At 40.4% G+C, this 17,101-nt stretch overlaps 1 protein-coding gene across 5 annotated transcripts in view; it reads left to right on the top strand.

The window, feature by feature from the left end:
- LOC137334859 (dnaJ homolog subfamily C member 13) overlaps positions 1-17,101 on the top strand; it is a 270,037-nt gene that overhangs the window by 226,931 nt on the left and 26,005 nt on the right. For all 5 annotated transcript variants that reach the window (XM_067999895.1, XM_067999904.1, XM_067999912.1 and 2 more), the window contains exons 51-53: positions 7,137-7,179; positions 11,818-11,991; positions 13,714-13,893. In XM_067999895.1, coding sequence (XP_067855996.1) covers positions 7,137-7,179; positions 11,818-11,991; positions 13,714-13,893 — 397 coding nt within the window. The remainder of the gene's footprint in view (positions 1-7,136; positions 7,180-11,817; positions 11,992-13,713; positions 13,894-17,101) is intronic.

The raw sequence follows: 17,101 nt of genomic DNA on the forward strand, positions 1-17,101 counted from the left end.
CAGGAACGCTACCTTGATTTGATTGTTTAACTGTGGCCTACAGTTTAGGAAAATGTGTAAATCGTTTTCATAGAATCATAGAAATTTACGGCACAGAAGGAGGCCATTCGGCCCACGTGTCTGTGCCAGCCAAAAAAGAGCTATCCAGCCTAATCCCATTTTCCAGCTCTTGGTCCGTAGCCTTGTAGGTTACGGCACCTCCAGTGCACATCCAAGTACTTTTTAAATGAGTTGAGGGTTTCTGCCTCTACCACCCTTTCAGGCAGTGAGTTCGAGCCCCACTGCCCTCTGGGTGAAAACATTTTCAAGTCCCCTCTAATCCTTCTACCAATTACTTTAAATCTATGCCCCCTGGTTATTGACCCCTCCGCTAAGGGAAATAGGTCCTTCCTAGCCACTCTATCTAGGCCCCTCATAATTTTATGCACCAATTAAATCTCCCCTCAGCCTCCTCTGTTCCAAAGAAAACAACCCCAGCCTATCCAATCCTTCCTCATAGCTAAAATTCTCCAGCCCTGGCAACATCCTCATAAATCTCCTCTGCACCCTCTCTAATGCAATCACATCTTTCCTGTGATGTGATGACCAGAGCTGTACGCAGTACTCCAGCTGTGGCCTAACCAGTGTTTTATACAGTTCTAGTATAACCTCCCTGCTTTTATATTCCATGCCTCGGCTAAAAAAGGAAAGTGTCCCTCTTAACCACCTTATCTACCTTCTACCTCCAAGGTCCCTCTGTTCCTCAACACTTAGTATCCTCCCATTTATTGTGTATTCCCTTGCCTTGTTTGCCCTCCCCAAATGCATTACCTCACAATTCTCCGGATTGAATTCCATTTGCCACTTTTCTGCCCGCCTGACCAGTCCATCGATATCTTCCTGCAGTCTACAGCTTTCTTCCTCACTATCAACCACATGGCCAATTTTTGTATCATCTGCAAACTTCTTAATCATGCCCCTACATTTAAGTCCATATCATTAATATAGACCACAAAAAGCAAGGGACCTAATACTGAGCCCTGCGGAACCTCACTGGCAACAGCCTTCCAGTCACAAAAACACCAGTCAACCATTACCCCTTACTTCCTGCCACCGAGCCAATTTTGGATCCAATTTGCCACTTTCCTTCGGATCCCATGGGCTTTTACTTTTCTGTCCAGTCTGCCATGTGGGACCTTGTCAAAAGCCTTGCTAAAATCCATGTACACTACATCAAACGCGTTACCCGCATCAACCTTCCTTATTACCTCCTCAAAAAATTCAATCAAGTTAGTCAGACATGACCTTCCCTTAACAAATCCATGCTGACTGACCTTGATTAATCCATTCCTTTCTAAATGACGATTCATCTTGTCCCTCAATTTTTTTCCAATAATTTGCCCACAACCGAGGTTAGGCTAACTGGCCTGTAATTACTTGGTCTATCCCTTTCTCCTTTTTTAAACAACGGTACAACTTTAGCAATCCTCCAGTCCTCTGGCACCACGCCTATAGCCAGAGAAGATTAGAAAATGATGGTTTTAGTGTTGATATAATCTCTGAAAGCTTCTAAAAAGCATGTGACTTATTTAGAAGAATGCCTTTTCCTGTTAAAAACAATCAAGTGAACAAACCTTTCATAACACTTTAATAAACTAACCCTGTAATCTGCTCACCATATCCCCTGTCCCTTCTATCTACACAAACTCCAAATTGCCCTCAAACTCATTCTGTTCACTTGAATGGTCGTCCTGTAACTTATTCCACAACTCTTACCCTTTGGGGGCTAACAGTCTGCTTGACTTTCCTTCTTATTCCTAATTTCCTAGTTTTGCATTAGTGTTGCCTGGTATTTGAATCCTTCATGGTAGTGAACAAGTTCGATTCATCATATTGGAAACTTGACTTGTATCATAAAATTTCTCTCCCAAGAAAATAAATCCATCTTCTGTACCTTTCCTGTTGACTTCAGTTTCTGGAATCATCTTTGCTCACATCTGCCTTCCAGGGCAATAGTAACCTAATCACAGAAAGGATATCAGCACTGCACACAGAAATCCAGATTGGATCTAACCAACATCTTATGCAACAATGCAGCCACTTCAGATTTGGACTCTTCCTTTGTCTTATTTTCCTTTTTTAAAACTATAGTTGAATGTTGTGCTGGTGGCTTTACAAATTTTGCACCATAAGTCCTAAATCCCTCTCACACTGCACAACTATTTCCATTCCTGCACTCTCGATTGATTTTCTCTTGTGCTAAGGTTGTATTTGTCTGCAGTAAATTGCATCTGCCATCTATTGGCCCAGTTTCATCCTTCAGAATCTGGTTACGTTGCTAATAATTTGGCCTAATATACAAGCTTGGGAATTCTGCTACAATATCTCATCCAAGTCAATATTAAAAATGCAAGAGTCCATATATACGCCAACCATATATACAAGAAAAACCAAAGAACAGCAGAGATCCCGCAGATTGGGAGAGATATGAAGAGCAGCAAAGGGATTAGTGAGAAAGTAGTAAGAGCTGCAAAAAGGGAATATGAGAAAAAACTTGCGAGGGATATCAAGGATAACACTAAAGGTTTTTACAAGTATATTAAGCGAAAGAGGGTGGCCAAGAGTAATGTGGGTCTTAGTCAGGTGCAGGTGATATTGTAATTGAAAATCAGGAAATGACAGACTTGCTAAATTCTTAGTTTGTATCAGTCTTCACAGTAGAGGGTGAGGATAAAGTACCAGAGATACAAGGGAAAGTAGAAATAACTTAAGGAGTGGAATTTACAAGTTTTTTTTTAAATGATGGAGAAAATAATGAGACTGAAGATAGACAAATCTCCAGGACCCAGGTGGTTTCCACCACAGGGTATTAAGAACTGGGTGAGGAATTTGTAAGATGCCCTAGTCAAGATCTTTCAAAATTCTCTTGATTCAGGAATTGTCCCTTGGATTGGTAAATTGCCAATTTCACTCCATTATTTAAAAAGGGCAAGAGAGATAAACTAGAAAATTATAGGCCTATTAATTTAAGTCTGCTGTGGGGAAGTTACTAGAAGTTACTAGAATCTATTATTAGGACCTGAACACTTAGACAAACATGAACTGACCAGAGAGCCAGCATGGATTTGTAAAGGGTAACTCATGTCTAACTAACCAAGTTGAATTGTTTTTTTTTTAAAGGAGGTTATTAACGTGAATTTTATTTATATGGATATCCAGAAGGCATTTGATAAGGTTCCACGCAAGAGAATGCAAACAAAAATGAGAGCACGTGGAATTGGAGGGAACCTATTGACAAGGGTAGGGAATTGGTTAGGAGGTTGGAGACAGAGAGTAGGGATAATGGGTATGTACTCCAATTGGCAGGATGTGACTAGTGGTGTCCCCTAGGGATCTATACTGGTGATTTGGATGAAGGAATGGAGAGCTATACCTCCAAGTTTGCTGATGACACCAAATTAGGTGGCACAGTAAATAGTGAGTAGGCAAAACTGATGGAGCTCACTGTGGGGAAATGTGAGGTCATCCACTTTGATCTGAGTATTTTCTAAATGGTGAGAAGCAGAGAGATTATGGGGTCCATGTACAGAAATTACTAAAAGCTAATGGACAGGTACAAAAAATAATTTGAGGCTATTGGAGGGCTGGAATACAAAGGGATGGAAGTTATGTTACGGTTATATAAAGCTCTGCTTAGATCTCATTTTGAGAACTGCGTTCAGTTCTGGGCACCGTGCCTCAGGAAGGATATATTGGCCTTGGAAGGGGGTGCAGTGCAAATTCACCAGAATAATACTGGGGCTAAAGGGGTTAAATTATGAGGACAGATTGAATAAACCAGGCTTGTATTCCCTTGAGCATAGCAGATTGGGGGGGGTGATCTAATTGAGATGTTTAAGATGATTAAAGGATTTGATAGGGTAGATAGAGATATACCATTTCCTCTAGTGAGGGAGTCCAGAACAGGGGGGCATAACCTTAAAATTGGAGCTGGGCCATTCAGGGGTGATGTCAGGAAGCACTTCCTCACACAAAGGGGAGTGGAAATCTGGAACTTTCTCCTCCAAAAAGCCGTTGAGGCTGGGAGTCAATTGAAAATTTCAAAACTGAGATTGGTAGATTTTTGTTACGCAAGGGTATTAAGGATTATGGAACCATGGCGGGTAGATGGAGTTAAGATACAGATCAGCCATGATCTCATTAAATGGCAGAACAGGTTCGAGGGCTGAATGGCCTACTACTGTTCCTATGTTCCAAACAGTGGTTCATAAATTAATGCAACGCCCCTTTCCAAACAAAGGAGAGTATGTATTGAGGGTAAGATGTTAGTCTTGACCTCAACACTATCCATGCTATCAATAGATGAAAAGCTACTAAAAGTGGATCCATTAAATATAAAAGGTGGAAGCTGTTCAGACTTGAGACATGAAGAAAGTATTTTTGAAGAATTAAAAGCAACAGATTTTAATTGTCCAAAGCTTGCTGTCATTTCCAGTTCTTTCTCCTGCTGTTCGAGAAACCATTTCCCAAAAGTTGTTGCATGTGATAGAAAAATACGTGATATTGATGAGGCAGAACTAACTGCAGAGCAATGGGGCAGAATTTGCTGTCAAAATAACAGTGAGGCGAATGGCACTCGCCGTTATTTATGGGTAAATAGTACAGCAACTTCAGACCAGGGACAGATGCGCGGTTAAACGCGGAAATCCAAAAGTTGCTGTCCGAGTTGCTCTGCTGTTAGCTTTGTGAAAATGGCATCTCGCTGTGACTCACCATTGAAATGCATTGAATGTCATGAAGTTGCTGTATTTGGGCAGTAGACACAAACTAAACCCACCACAGACACTGAGGCCTAGTAATTACAAATGTAAGTACCCTTTTAATGACTGTCAATTAACATTTATCATATCAATCTTTTTGGCACCAAAAATTAACTATTACAAGCAAGGAGTCTCATTCCTTCAGGTTCTGACTTTTTCGGGGAGATTTTAAAAATGTCAAATTTTTAATTTCTTTTTCTTTTGCTTTTTTTCTCTCTCAATCCAATCTTTCTTTCCCTCTCTTTATTTCTCTTTCCGTACCTGATTTGACATTGCATTCACCCACTCTAATTTACACTTCCTTCTCAGTCCCTGTGCTGTTAATTTCCCAATCCTTTAATCTGATTGATTAAGGAAGATACCCTGTTGCTTGCTCTGTTTCCCTCACTGTGCCGTTATCAGCTCGCACTTTTCAGCAATTTCGTGGGCAAAAATGTTTTGAGCTGAAGGCTGCAGGAGCAAGTCTAACAGCAGATGTTAGATGCCCTGCTACGGCAAAATCTGGCCCAATGCTGTTGTTGATAGTTGCACCAGGTGTCCTAAGTCCTTTGCTCTTGGCCATGACTTTTGGGACGGTAAGAGTTTTTGGTTGAACTGAGTCTGCTCATGAAAAGCAGCAGAACTAAGCCGGTGCAAAAGCAACTATCTGCGCCTAGTCCTTAAATTTTCCATAGCTGTTTGCACTGGTTAGACAAACAAAGCTTTGGGGTTTGGTTGTGGGGTCCACTTATATGTGACTGTCTTTCTGAAATATCCTTTGCCAACCCCTGAAAGTTTCTACTCAGAAGTAAGATACCTTCTCCAGAAAAGTACCACTGTTAGCTGACCCAAACCTGGCTGCTGACCGTGTCCAGCATTACTTGTAGGGCAGCTGCATTTTGCAAAGCAATTGTGTCTGACGGTTTAAGATAGAATAGTTTGGTGTTCCCAGCTTTAAAACTGGTTGCCAATTTTTTTAGTGTATTCTTGATGTAGTACATTACCATGTGGAAATCAAACGAGTGATGACTTCAGGGTTGCTTACTTTCTGTTAGTCCTTTTTGAAATGTAATTTGGCTTCCATATATAAAGCTCCCTTCTGTCTACCCTTGATTCCTTATTGACTTGAAGCAACTGGACTATCTTTTCCCACCTCAATTAGTGCTGCAGTCTCCTTCAAAAGAACAGTGGGGTGATAACAGATCAAGGTTTTTAATAAGTTGGAGGGGGAGGGAGGAAGTTACGTGCTTATGTGATACTATGAGGTTGTGGACACAATGTCCAGAGTATCTTTGATTTTACTGACCCATTCCTTTTTGTTTGTGGGAACTGATCTACATTTGTGCAAAGGCTGAAAAATAATGAGGAACATGTCAAAAGTAGGCATTTTAACATGGTTTCCTACTCCAATGTGCTATGATTTTTCTCTGGTACTAAGATATTTAAGACGATGGGGAAAACTTGTGGAGAGAGAGTTGTTAAACTAGCTTTTTGGCCAAACTATCGTTAAACAGTGTCTCAAAATAGTTTGTGGATTCATGAAACTTGACTGGGGGCAGTAAAGACAGTTTTTATGCGTTAAGATGCAGCTTAATTTCAAGAACAAGTGTTGTCCACTAGAGTTCAATTTTGTGGTGATGCAGTGGATCTTTCATAGAAACAGAAAATAGGAGCAGGAGTAGGCCATTCGGCCCTTCGAGCCTGCTCCACCATTCTATATGATCATGGCTGATCCTCTATCTCAATACCATATTCCTGCGCTCTCCCCATACCCCTTGATGCCTTTTGTGTCTAGAAATCTATCTAGCGCCTTCTTAAATATATTCAGTGACTTGGCCTCCACAGCCTTCTGTGGTAGAGAATTCCACAGGTTCACCACCCTCTGAGTGAAGAGATTTCTCCTCATCTCAGTCCTAAATGTCCTGCACCTCTGGGGCCTGGGTTCCAATCCAGCCCAGAGTGATGGGATGGAAGTCTCTGACTGTCCGAATCCTGTGTGAAATGAATTTGGGTAGTCCTGTCTGGTACTCGGTGGGTTCGTGCTCCCAACGCACACTTCTAATTTGCACTAAATTGACAAGTTTCACTCAGACCACAAGACGGCTGGTGAGAAATGAGAAAATTGTCCAGTGCAGGTACAGTCTTTTTGAAGTACAGGCAGGGCACAAGGAGCTTTACTGTACATCTGAATGAGCTGAGATTACGGGGACAGTGTGTCCAATATTGGAAGTTTTCAATTCCCCAACACCAGCATCCACCAACAGATTACAAAAAATTCTCTCTCAAAGTAAGAGTCCAGCACTGCTTTAATGAAACTGTGATTCTTTAATGAAACTAGGTTTGTTCTTTCTTTTAAAGCCACTTCAAGCAACAGCGTGACAATCCAGATGTGAATTGGAAGGTATGCAGAGATGGTGTAAATAATCCAGATTTTGAAGAGGCAGTAGATAAATGTGATGTATTCTCCTGTAACTTTACAATATTGACTTGAAGGGGGAATGTGACCAATGTGTCTGGAGATGAATTAGTGTTCCCTGCCACACGTCATGGGAGTGACTTAAATAAAAGGCTTTACGATAAAAAAAAAACTTAGTGAAAATTTGGAAGTGATGATAAACGGTGCATTTTTGCATACAAAAAATTCTAGAAAATAATCCGTTATTTTAAGTTGCAAACGCTTATTGATATTCTTCATAAATGGTCAATATTTCTGTAATTTTGATAATTGTCAAATTTGTTGCCTTTTGTCAAAATAATCTTAGTTACCAAGAGACTTAATTTATTGAGTGTTCATGTTGATGACATCCGAAAGTTCTTGCATGTAACTCAGTCTCTGGGGTATCAGTGGCTTTGAGGGATGAGCATGCAACACATCGCTGTAAAATGGGCTACGCTGCAATGTAAATACTCAACGTCGGAAACTCAAACTGAGTTTTAACTGGTTCAGTGTTAAATCAATATGTGCTTAATTTCTCAAATTATTCATAGTCATCCACATAACTAGCTCAGTCCAGCATGGAAAATTATCACAATGTGATAGAAATTTCAGTACAGAAGGAGGACCATTTGTCCCACTATGTCTGTGCTAATGCTAGTGGTGGTACTACATCAGTTATGTGCTAAAATCATATGATTTTAGACCACTTAGCCCATCGTTCCTGTGCTGGTTTTCTGAAAGAGCAATCCCTCCTACACTTTTCCTGTCCCATACACTTTTTTTCTTTCCCCCCTTCCCCCATACACACCTCTTTCTTTCAAATATTTATTCACTTAAAGCTATTCAGCTTCCACTACTTCCAGGGCATCCATGTCCTAACAACCCTCTGTATAATAATTTTAAAAATCCCCTAATCTCCATTTGTTCTTTTGGTAGTGATCTTAAATTTTTATGCTCTCCAGCTACTGACTCGAGGACCAGTAGTAATACTTTTCCTGATTTACTTGATCAAAATATCTCTCTTTTTAACACCCCTGTTGGACCACTTCTCAACCTTCTTTATTCTAATGAAAAGAACTCCGGTTTCACTAGTCTTTCCTTACAACTAAAGCCTCTGATCCCTGCCATCATCCTAGTACATCTCTTGCAGTTTGTATGGCCTTGACATACTTCCCAAATACAGAGACACTATTCTAACTGCAGCCTACTTTTATTTCCTATACTCTTGAATATTTTTTTCAAGGGGTTTAATTTCCTCTTCAGTGTTGTGATTGACTCAATTTGAATAACCACTTGTGGTAAAACATTTGATGCCTTAATAACCTTTTCATGGGGGTGGGATGCTTTGGGTACCAATCCTGAGACTATGCTTAAAAATTGAATAAGGTGCATGGAAGATCAGTCCATGCAAGAATGTATTCTTTTTAATAATGAATGAATTAAAGGGCAAAGCACATTTTGCCGGACATTACTGAGGTTGAAAAGAAAAATGACAAGGTAAATTGAGAAGTCAAAACTTCATGCTGGCTGGATGATGTCGGCCAGGTTGAAGATTGCTAATGAGAGAGGCATTATCTTATACAAGTATTGTTTTATTGTATCCTGATAGAGGTGTTGGCCTCCAGATGTGAGGGCTATATTTGTTTTGGACAGACCTGAGCTTTATCGAAAGTTACAATTGTGTTGAGAGGGAAAAGTGGTATGAAAGAGGAAACTGAGCTGAATTTGCAAAAAGATGAAATATTTGAAAGTTAGCAGTTTCCACAATATTAGAAAATATTCATGTAAGAGCAGTGGGTAGAAGGGGACAATCCTCTTTGTGAAGGAAAGGCATACTGAGGATAAAAGTCTAAAGATTGCACAGAACAGTGCAAGGACCAAAAATTGTCCTGAAGTCCAGAAAGTGGAGGATCCAACATGCTGGGCAGGGAATGAACTTTATGCTGCTGATGCTAGAACATGACTGCATATAGTGACGCCACTATTCCTGGCCAGAATGAAGAAAGATTATTGGGTAATTCCTCTGTCAATCACTGCTGTAAGTGACTGGGATTGAGTTTTACGCCCATAATTTGTATAGTGTAACTATCCTCCACTCATTGCATTTTGCTTGAGAAATCACCCTGCTTTTATCGGGAGAAGTTGCTGTAGTTTCGGTCATGAATTCTGTTTTCTGCAGCTCGTAGAGACTCTTTTTAAATAGGGTTGGGCAGGTTCCCCAGAAGTTACAAGTGAAAGCTTTGTCTAGGGGCAGGAATTGTTCCTTTCAATAAATTTTTTACCCTGACTTTAGTGAAATTCACCTTCACAGTTATCTTTACTGTTACTTCTATTCACTTGTAAGTTGAACCACAGATATACCAAATCTCTTTCCAGTTTCCTTATGAGCAGAGGGAAAGAGAATGAGGATCTGAATGAGTGGCAATATTATCGTTGGTTGAATATAATTTTTTTTCCCCCCTTACCAATGTCAATTGTATTTAATAAAGTTTGGCTCGGGTTCTGCAGATGCTACTGAAGACCCATTTCACGCTCTTTCTGGTGTCAAACTGAATATATCAACTTCCAGTGTGTGCTGGATTCCCTCCCATCTTGGGGGAATGTCCTGTCACCATGCATATATCTGCTATCGCACAGCTGGAAAGAGAGTTACTTGGGAGAGCTGGTGGTGAGAATGCTTGAACTTCAAAAAGAAAAGCAAACAGAAATTGGAATATGCTCGCTGCTGTAGTTAGCACATTGATTCTCTGGATTAGTCCACCTTCGTTCCTGGATCCCAACAGCTCTCGGAATCGCAGGGTTTGGATTTGAATCCTGTGGTTACCAAAACTCATTTTAGAAAGAAACTTATTTTGAAAACAACTTTCAATGGTTTACTCAGCGAAACAATCCTCTCCCAAGTGTCCTGAACCATGCCTGGCTGTATAAAGAAATTTTTCTTGCATGGAGCATTATTTTATTGAAGATTGTGTTTCATCTCCTCTTTCATTGCTCTCTGGATAGCTCTGTACATGGCTTGTTCTCTCACTTTCAGTTGAATTCAGGCTCTATTGCTTTTAAATCCATAATTCCATGAAATATTTAATATAGCCGAGACAGAGGCTAGCTCAGTTTTAGACCTAGTGGTTCATTGACTGTTTTGCTTTCCTTTCTTGAAACTCTCAGTACCTCACACTAAACCCAATTTGAGTTTTCATCCACTCTGGTCATTTTGTTTTCACCTGTCTGATTCCTTGGTTTTGTGATGCAGACAAAGCTGAATCATCAAACAAATACCTTCCTGCCTAAAATATACTAGACCAAGGACACAATTGATCTCTTCAATTGGTGTTTGCCTATGATGTAAATTTCTCCATATTCCAGCAAGAAATGCAAATTTAGTGGGCAGCTGCATTCAGTTCAATTTGTATGAAAGTGGACTCCTGGGATTTGTGCAGATTTCAGTTTTAGATGATTGTAGTGTGATTGTTACTTTTTTTTTGTTAAAATGCAAAATACATTTTACTCTTTGAGAAAGATGCAGATGAGAATTTACAAGATAATGGCTTGGTATTACAATCCTTAAATTGGCTGTGACATTAGATCCTCCAGTATTTTTACTTCAGTTTAATCCATTTTCATGCTTTGATTGAATGAGAGGAGAAGAATATTAAGCTATCTGCTGTTAAGTTATAGTCTTCCACATGCTCGAAGTATTTCAGCCTCCATCTACTAACTCCCTTTCTTTGCCAAGTGGTCATCCTCCAGAGCTGGTGCGTCTTAAAACTTTTGTTGTTTTTAACTTCGTCCAACTCCTAACTTTCGCGCACGCTCTTGCGGCCCCCCCTCCCTTCCCCCGCTCCGCGCAGCATATCCAGTGATAAATTTGTCTACTTGAGTGCATGGGCACTTCAAAACAGCTGCCTAGCCGCCAAGCAAACTTCAACCTAATTAGCTTTAGTGCAGACAGTGGAACCGACAAATAAGGCCAGCCAACACTGATTGGAAAAAGTGAATGAATGTTGCCACTTTTGTGTGTTGGCCATAAACAATTGGGGTCTCTTTCAGCTACAGCTAGCTAAACTTTTACCCCATCTGTAGTCATAAACCATTGATATTTTTCTTGTGTGCCACAGGAAGAAAGCTTTGCTTTCAATGCAACTTGTATTTTATGACTACCTAGAATATAATGGGTGGAGGAAAAACACAATCACAGTAGTGCATGTCAATAATATTTAACAGAGGATTATCTGTGTAAACAAGGGAAAATACCATGTTTCAAAGTTTTTAAAATATGACTGAACAGTGGTATAACGCACATACCCTAAAGTTCTCTGTCGTACAGTAGTAGGTCATGAGTTTATAATCAATATCTCAGTGTTGACTGTGGTATTGGAGCAGGTGCAGATGGAGGTCAGATGTTTCCTCACAGAAAAGCAGGGAAAAATGGACTGGCCAACTGCAAACCAAGTACATGGTCATGAAGAAGGAACAGTTGTAGAATAGATTTCCTGCTCTGTCGCGGACCATGGAATGGAGTATGGCTCGTTTGGGGAGCTCGAGGCTGCAAAGGAGAGAAAATTTTCTTGTTAGTGTAAAACTGATTATCTCCACCCTTTTCAGTTGCCTGAGGACTTTACAGTTGTCTATGGTGAAGTTGGAGGTGAATTGTCAGTAGGAGGCGTCTTCTTGAGGATCTTTATTGCACAACCTGGCTGGGTTCTTCGAAAACCTCGTGACTTTCTTGTTGCACTGCTGGAGAAACTTACAGAACTGCTGGAAACAAATAATCCTCAAGTAAGTGACTTGTCAATGAAATTTTTTAATGTCAAAGTAGTAATGAATGTGTGGCAAAAGTAACTATTGCCTGTGTTTGTGTAATTTGAAAGCAACTTTTGAATCTATAGGAATTGTTCACATCTGAAATAAGGAAACTACACTATCAAGTACAGTATCAAAATGTATGGATGACACCAAATTGGGAAATATAGTTAATACTGAGAAACACTGCGACAAAATAAAAGACATTAATAAACTTGCAGAGTGGGTGTGTAATTGGCAAATTAATTTCAATATCAATAAGTGTGAGGTGGTGCATTTTGGCTGCAAAGGAGAGAAAATGTTCTTGTTAGGAGGCCACTTATTGCTTGGAAAAGGAATCTAAATGGGGTCAAGGAACAAAGGGTTCAGATTCTCAAATCATTAAAAGTAGCAATGCAGGTTAACAAGGCCATAAAAAGTGCAAACAGTGCACTGAGGTTCATTTCGAGAGGAATTAACTTTTCTGCTTTTAAATTCATGTTAAACTCGTATAGAACCTTGGTTAGGCCACACTTGGAGCACTGTGCACAGTTTTGGTCTCCATATTACAAAAAGGATATAGAAGCACTGGAGAAAGTACAAAAATGATTGACAAGGATGTTGGGTACGGTAGCATAGTGGTTATGTTACTGGACTAGTAATCCAGAGGCCTGGACTAATATTCCAGAGTCAGCTGGGGAATTTAAATTCAATTAATTAAATAAAATCTGGAATTTGAAAAAATACTAGCATCAGTAATGCCATGAAACTACCGGATTGTCGTAAAAACCCATCTGGTTCACTAATGTCCTTCAGGGAAGGAAACCTGCTGTCCTTACCCAGTCTGGCCCATGTGTGACTCCAGACCCACAGCAATGTGGTTGATTCTTAGTTGCCGTCTGAAATGGCCCAGCAAGTCACTTAGTTGTTCAAGAAGGCGGCTCACCACCACCTTCTCGAGGGCAATTAGGGATGGGCAATAAATGCTGGCCTTGCCAGACGTGCCCACATCCCATTAACGAATAAAAAATAAATACAACTATCAGGAAAGACTGGTGCTCTTTTCTGTGGAAATGAGAAGGCTAAGGGGTCACCTGACAGGTCTTTAAGGTCATGAAAGGGTTTGATAGGGTAAATATGGAGAAGCTGTTCCCACTTGCAGGGGAGACCAGACCTAGAGGCCATAAATATAAGATAGTCACTAATTAATGAAGGAATTCAGGAGAAATTTCTTTACCCAGAGAGTAAAGTACCCAGAATGTGGAACTCACTACCACAAGAAGTAGTTGAGGCGAAAAGCATAGATGCATGTAAGTGGAAGCTAGATAAACACATGAGGAAGAAAGGGATTGAAAGATATGCTGTTGGGGTGGGAGGAGGCTCGTGTGGAGCATAAACACAGACCAGTTGGACCGAATGGCCCCTCTGCTGTAAAATTCATTGTGATACACTGACCTTCCCTAACCGTAGGTTCACAGCAAAGCTAAAATGGATTTTGTGCAGATTGACTTTACCGTGCATCTCATATAAAGGATTGTTGAAGCTTTCCCTTGGGAGATTACAGGGAACGGGCAGCCTTGTTGGGCTGTGCAGCTTTTTATTGTTCGAACCATTTTTTTTGTGTAGATTTTTGCCTCTACCGATTACATTTATAAACTAGTGAGAAATGAAAGCCCGTGTCTTGGACATTGTTTGTAATTTGGTCTTTTTTCTGCACAGGGTGAAACTTTAGAAACGGTTACCACAGCAACAGTCTGCCTCTTTCATTCCCAGCCTCAGCTAGCAGACCAGGTACCTCCATTAGGCCACCTTCCTAAAGTTATCCAGGCTCTGAACCACAAAAACAATGCCATCCCCAAGTCATCAATCCGGGTCATTCATGCTCTTTCTGACAACGAGGTAAAGATTTATTTTATTTCAGAGCTAAATATCGACTTTGTTTTTCTTATTTTACAGCTTTTAAGGTTTTTAATCATTGGATTCTCGGAATGGGAACATATATTCAGAAACCTTCATCACATATGTTAGACTTGTTTTGTACCATTCAAGTAACTAGTGCTTATTCTCCCTCACTACTTGTCCGTTGTTATGATTTGGGTTTGCTCCTAACACTTTTGCTCATTTGTGGTGCAAAAGACAGCTTCCATAGTCAAGCCCGTGCTCCTTTATGATCTGAAACTTAACCTTGTGTGTTTAGTATATGGGATATCGCATGCTACAGAGAAAACCATCCTTAGTATATGGGATATAGCGTATAGCAGGACAAATAATCCTCCATCTTCTGTAACCTGCTACTGGATGAGTTCTACATTTCACATCACTGCAGAAGACAAATAGTATCTGCCATGCATTTTGTGACAGGCGAAACCATTAAACAGGCTTATTCACATCATTAATTACCAAAGTAAGCAGTATAGGTGAGGTACTGAACAGCTGAACATAGTACCCAGAGTATGGAATTGGATTCCAAAAAAAATTTGAAACAACCCAGACAAGCAAAGTCTCTCTGAATTCCTTTTACAAAATTTGAGATGAAGTATTTCACGAAGTAAATAATCTGATTTCTCTGTTTTAAAAACAGAATACCATCTTTGTACAAATTACACAAGCATAATCTCGCGGAGCCTAATTTTATCGTAGTGCACCACTCCAAGACAAACCCAATTGCTAATACGTGAAATGTGCGTACGTTGTTTGGGTTGGGCAGTTTGACACAATTTGAACTCTAACTTGATCTTCAGCCACATTTCATTCAAAGCACCTTTTTAAACAAATTGTTTAATCAGAAGTGTGTAGTCTTCCTGCCCCATCCGATCCTAATGGAATACAGGATGTGTTCGTTCAGTACATAAGATATTAGTATCTCAAAGTCTACATCCCCTACACAAAGGTGTCTCGATAGTAAAGTAGAAATTGTAACATAGTATCCTATTAGGTATAGCACAGGAGGAGACCATTCGGCCCATTGTGCCTGTGCTGGCTCTTTGAAAGAGCTGTCCAATTAGTCCCATTCCCCAGCCCTTTCCCCATTCCCCAGCCCTTTCCCCATTCCCCAGCCCTTTCCCCATTCCCCAGCCCTTTCCCCATTCCCCAGCCCTTTCCCCATTCCCCAGCCAATTTTTTCCCTACAAGTATTAATCCAATTCCCCTTTGAAATTGTCATTGAATCTGCTTCCCTCACCCTTTCAGGCAGTGCATTCCAGATCATAACAATTCGCTGCACAAAAAAAATGTTTCCTCATGTCGCCTCTGGCTCTTTTGCCGATCACCTTAAATCTGTAGGATCCCCTGGTTACCGACCCTTCTGCCACTGGAAACTGTTTCTCCTTATTTACTCTATCAAAACCATTCATGATGTTGAACACTGCTATCAAATCTCCTTAATTGTCTCTCTCCGAAGGAGATCAACCCCAGCTTCTCCAGTGTCTCCACTTTCTGAAGTCCCTCATCCCTGGAATCATTCTAGTAAATCTCTTCTGCACCCTCTCTACGGCCTTGACATCCTTCCTAAAGTGTGGTGCCCAAAATTGAACACAATTAGCTGTGGCCTAACCAGTGTTTTATGATGGTTTAGCGTAACTTCCTTGCTTTTGTACTCTATGCCTCTATTAATAAAGCCCAGGATCCCATATGCTTTTTTAATAGCTTTCTCAACTTGTCCTGCCAAGTTCAAAGATTTGTGTACAAACACCCCCAGGTGTCTCTGTTCCTGCACTCCCTTCAAAATTGTACCATTTTGGTTTATATTGCTTCTCTTCATTCTCCCTATCAAAGTAGTCACACTCCCCACGTTGAACTCCCATCTTCCACAGTTTTGCCCACTCACTTAATCTATCAATGACCCTTTGCAACTTTTTTGCTCCCATCTGCACTATTTACTGTGCCACCAAACGTAGTGTTGTCACAAATGTGGATATACGGTTCTCTTCCTTCATCGAAGTCATTGATAAATATAGTGAAAAGCTGAGGTCCCCAGTACAGATCTCTGGGGGACACCAGTGGTTCCATTCTGGCAATTTGAGTTCATACCCATTATCCCCACTCTCTATCTCCGACCTCCTACCACTGTTAAAAGGTTGCCTCCAATTCCATGCACTTCCATTTTTCCTAACAGTCTCTTATGTGGAACCTTACCGAATGCTTTCTGAAAGTCCATATAAATAAAATCCATAGACACTCCTTTATCTACCACATTAGTGACCTTTCTAAAAAAAAAAAATCAACTAGGTTAGTTAGACACGACTAACCCTTTACAAATCCATGCTGGCGCTCTGATCAGTTCATGTTTATTCAATTGTTCAGTCACTCTGTCCCTAATAACAGATTCTAGTAACTTCACCATAACAGATGTTAGACTAATAGGCCTATAATTTCCTGTTTTATCTCTCCAACCCTTCTTAAATAATGGAGTGACATTGGCAATTCTCCAATCCAAGGGGACAATTCCTGAATCAAGGGAGGTTTGGAAAATTACGACTAGAACACCTACAATTTCCTGACCCTTTAATACCCTGAGCTGTAAACCTTCAGATCCTGAAGATTTGTCAGTCTCCAGTCTCATTTTCCTCATTAGCATTTTTTTAACTTATTAAATCAAGTAAGTTCCTCCCTTTGATTTATTTCCTTTTGGTACTTTATCCTCATCCTCTACTGTGGAGACCAATACAAAGTAATTATGTAGTAAATCTGCCATTTCCTGATTTCCAATTACAATATCACCTACGTCTGTCATTAAGGGGCCAGCATTACCCTTAGCCACTCTTGTACTCTTAATATGTTCTCATTCCCTTCTAGTAACTCTTACTAATTTCTTTGTATCTTTTATCTCTCCCAGTCCATGAGATCTTCACTATTCTTTGCATTTGTATAAACCCTTTCTTTTCGTTTCATAGAATCATAGAAAGGTTACAGCACGGAAGGAGGCCATTTGACCCATCGAGTCCATGCCGGCTCTATGCAAGAGCAATCCAGCTAGTCTCATTCTCCCGACCTATCCCTGTAGCCCTGCACGTTTTTTCTTTTCAAGTATTTATCCAGTTCCCTTTTGAAAGCCATGATTGAATCTGTCTCCACCACCCCCTCGGACAGCGCATTCCAGATCCTAACC

Source organism: Heptranchias perlo, chromosome 2 (genome assembly GCF_035084215.1).
Source record: "Heptranchias perlo isolate sHepPer1 chromosome 2, sHepPer1.hap1, whole genome shotgun sequence".
Classification (NCBI taxonomy): domain Eukaryota; kingdom Metazoa; phylum Chordata; class Chondrichthyes; order Hexanchiformes; family Hexanchidae; genus Heptranchias; species Heptranchias perlo.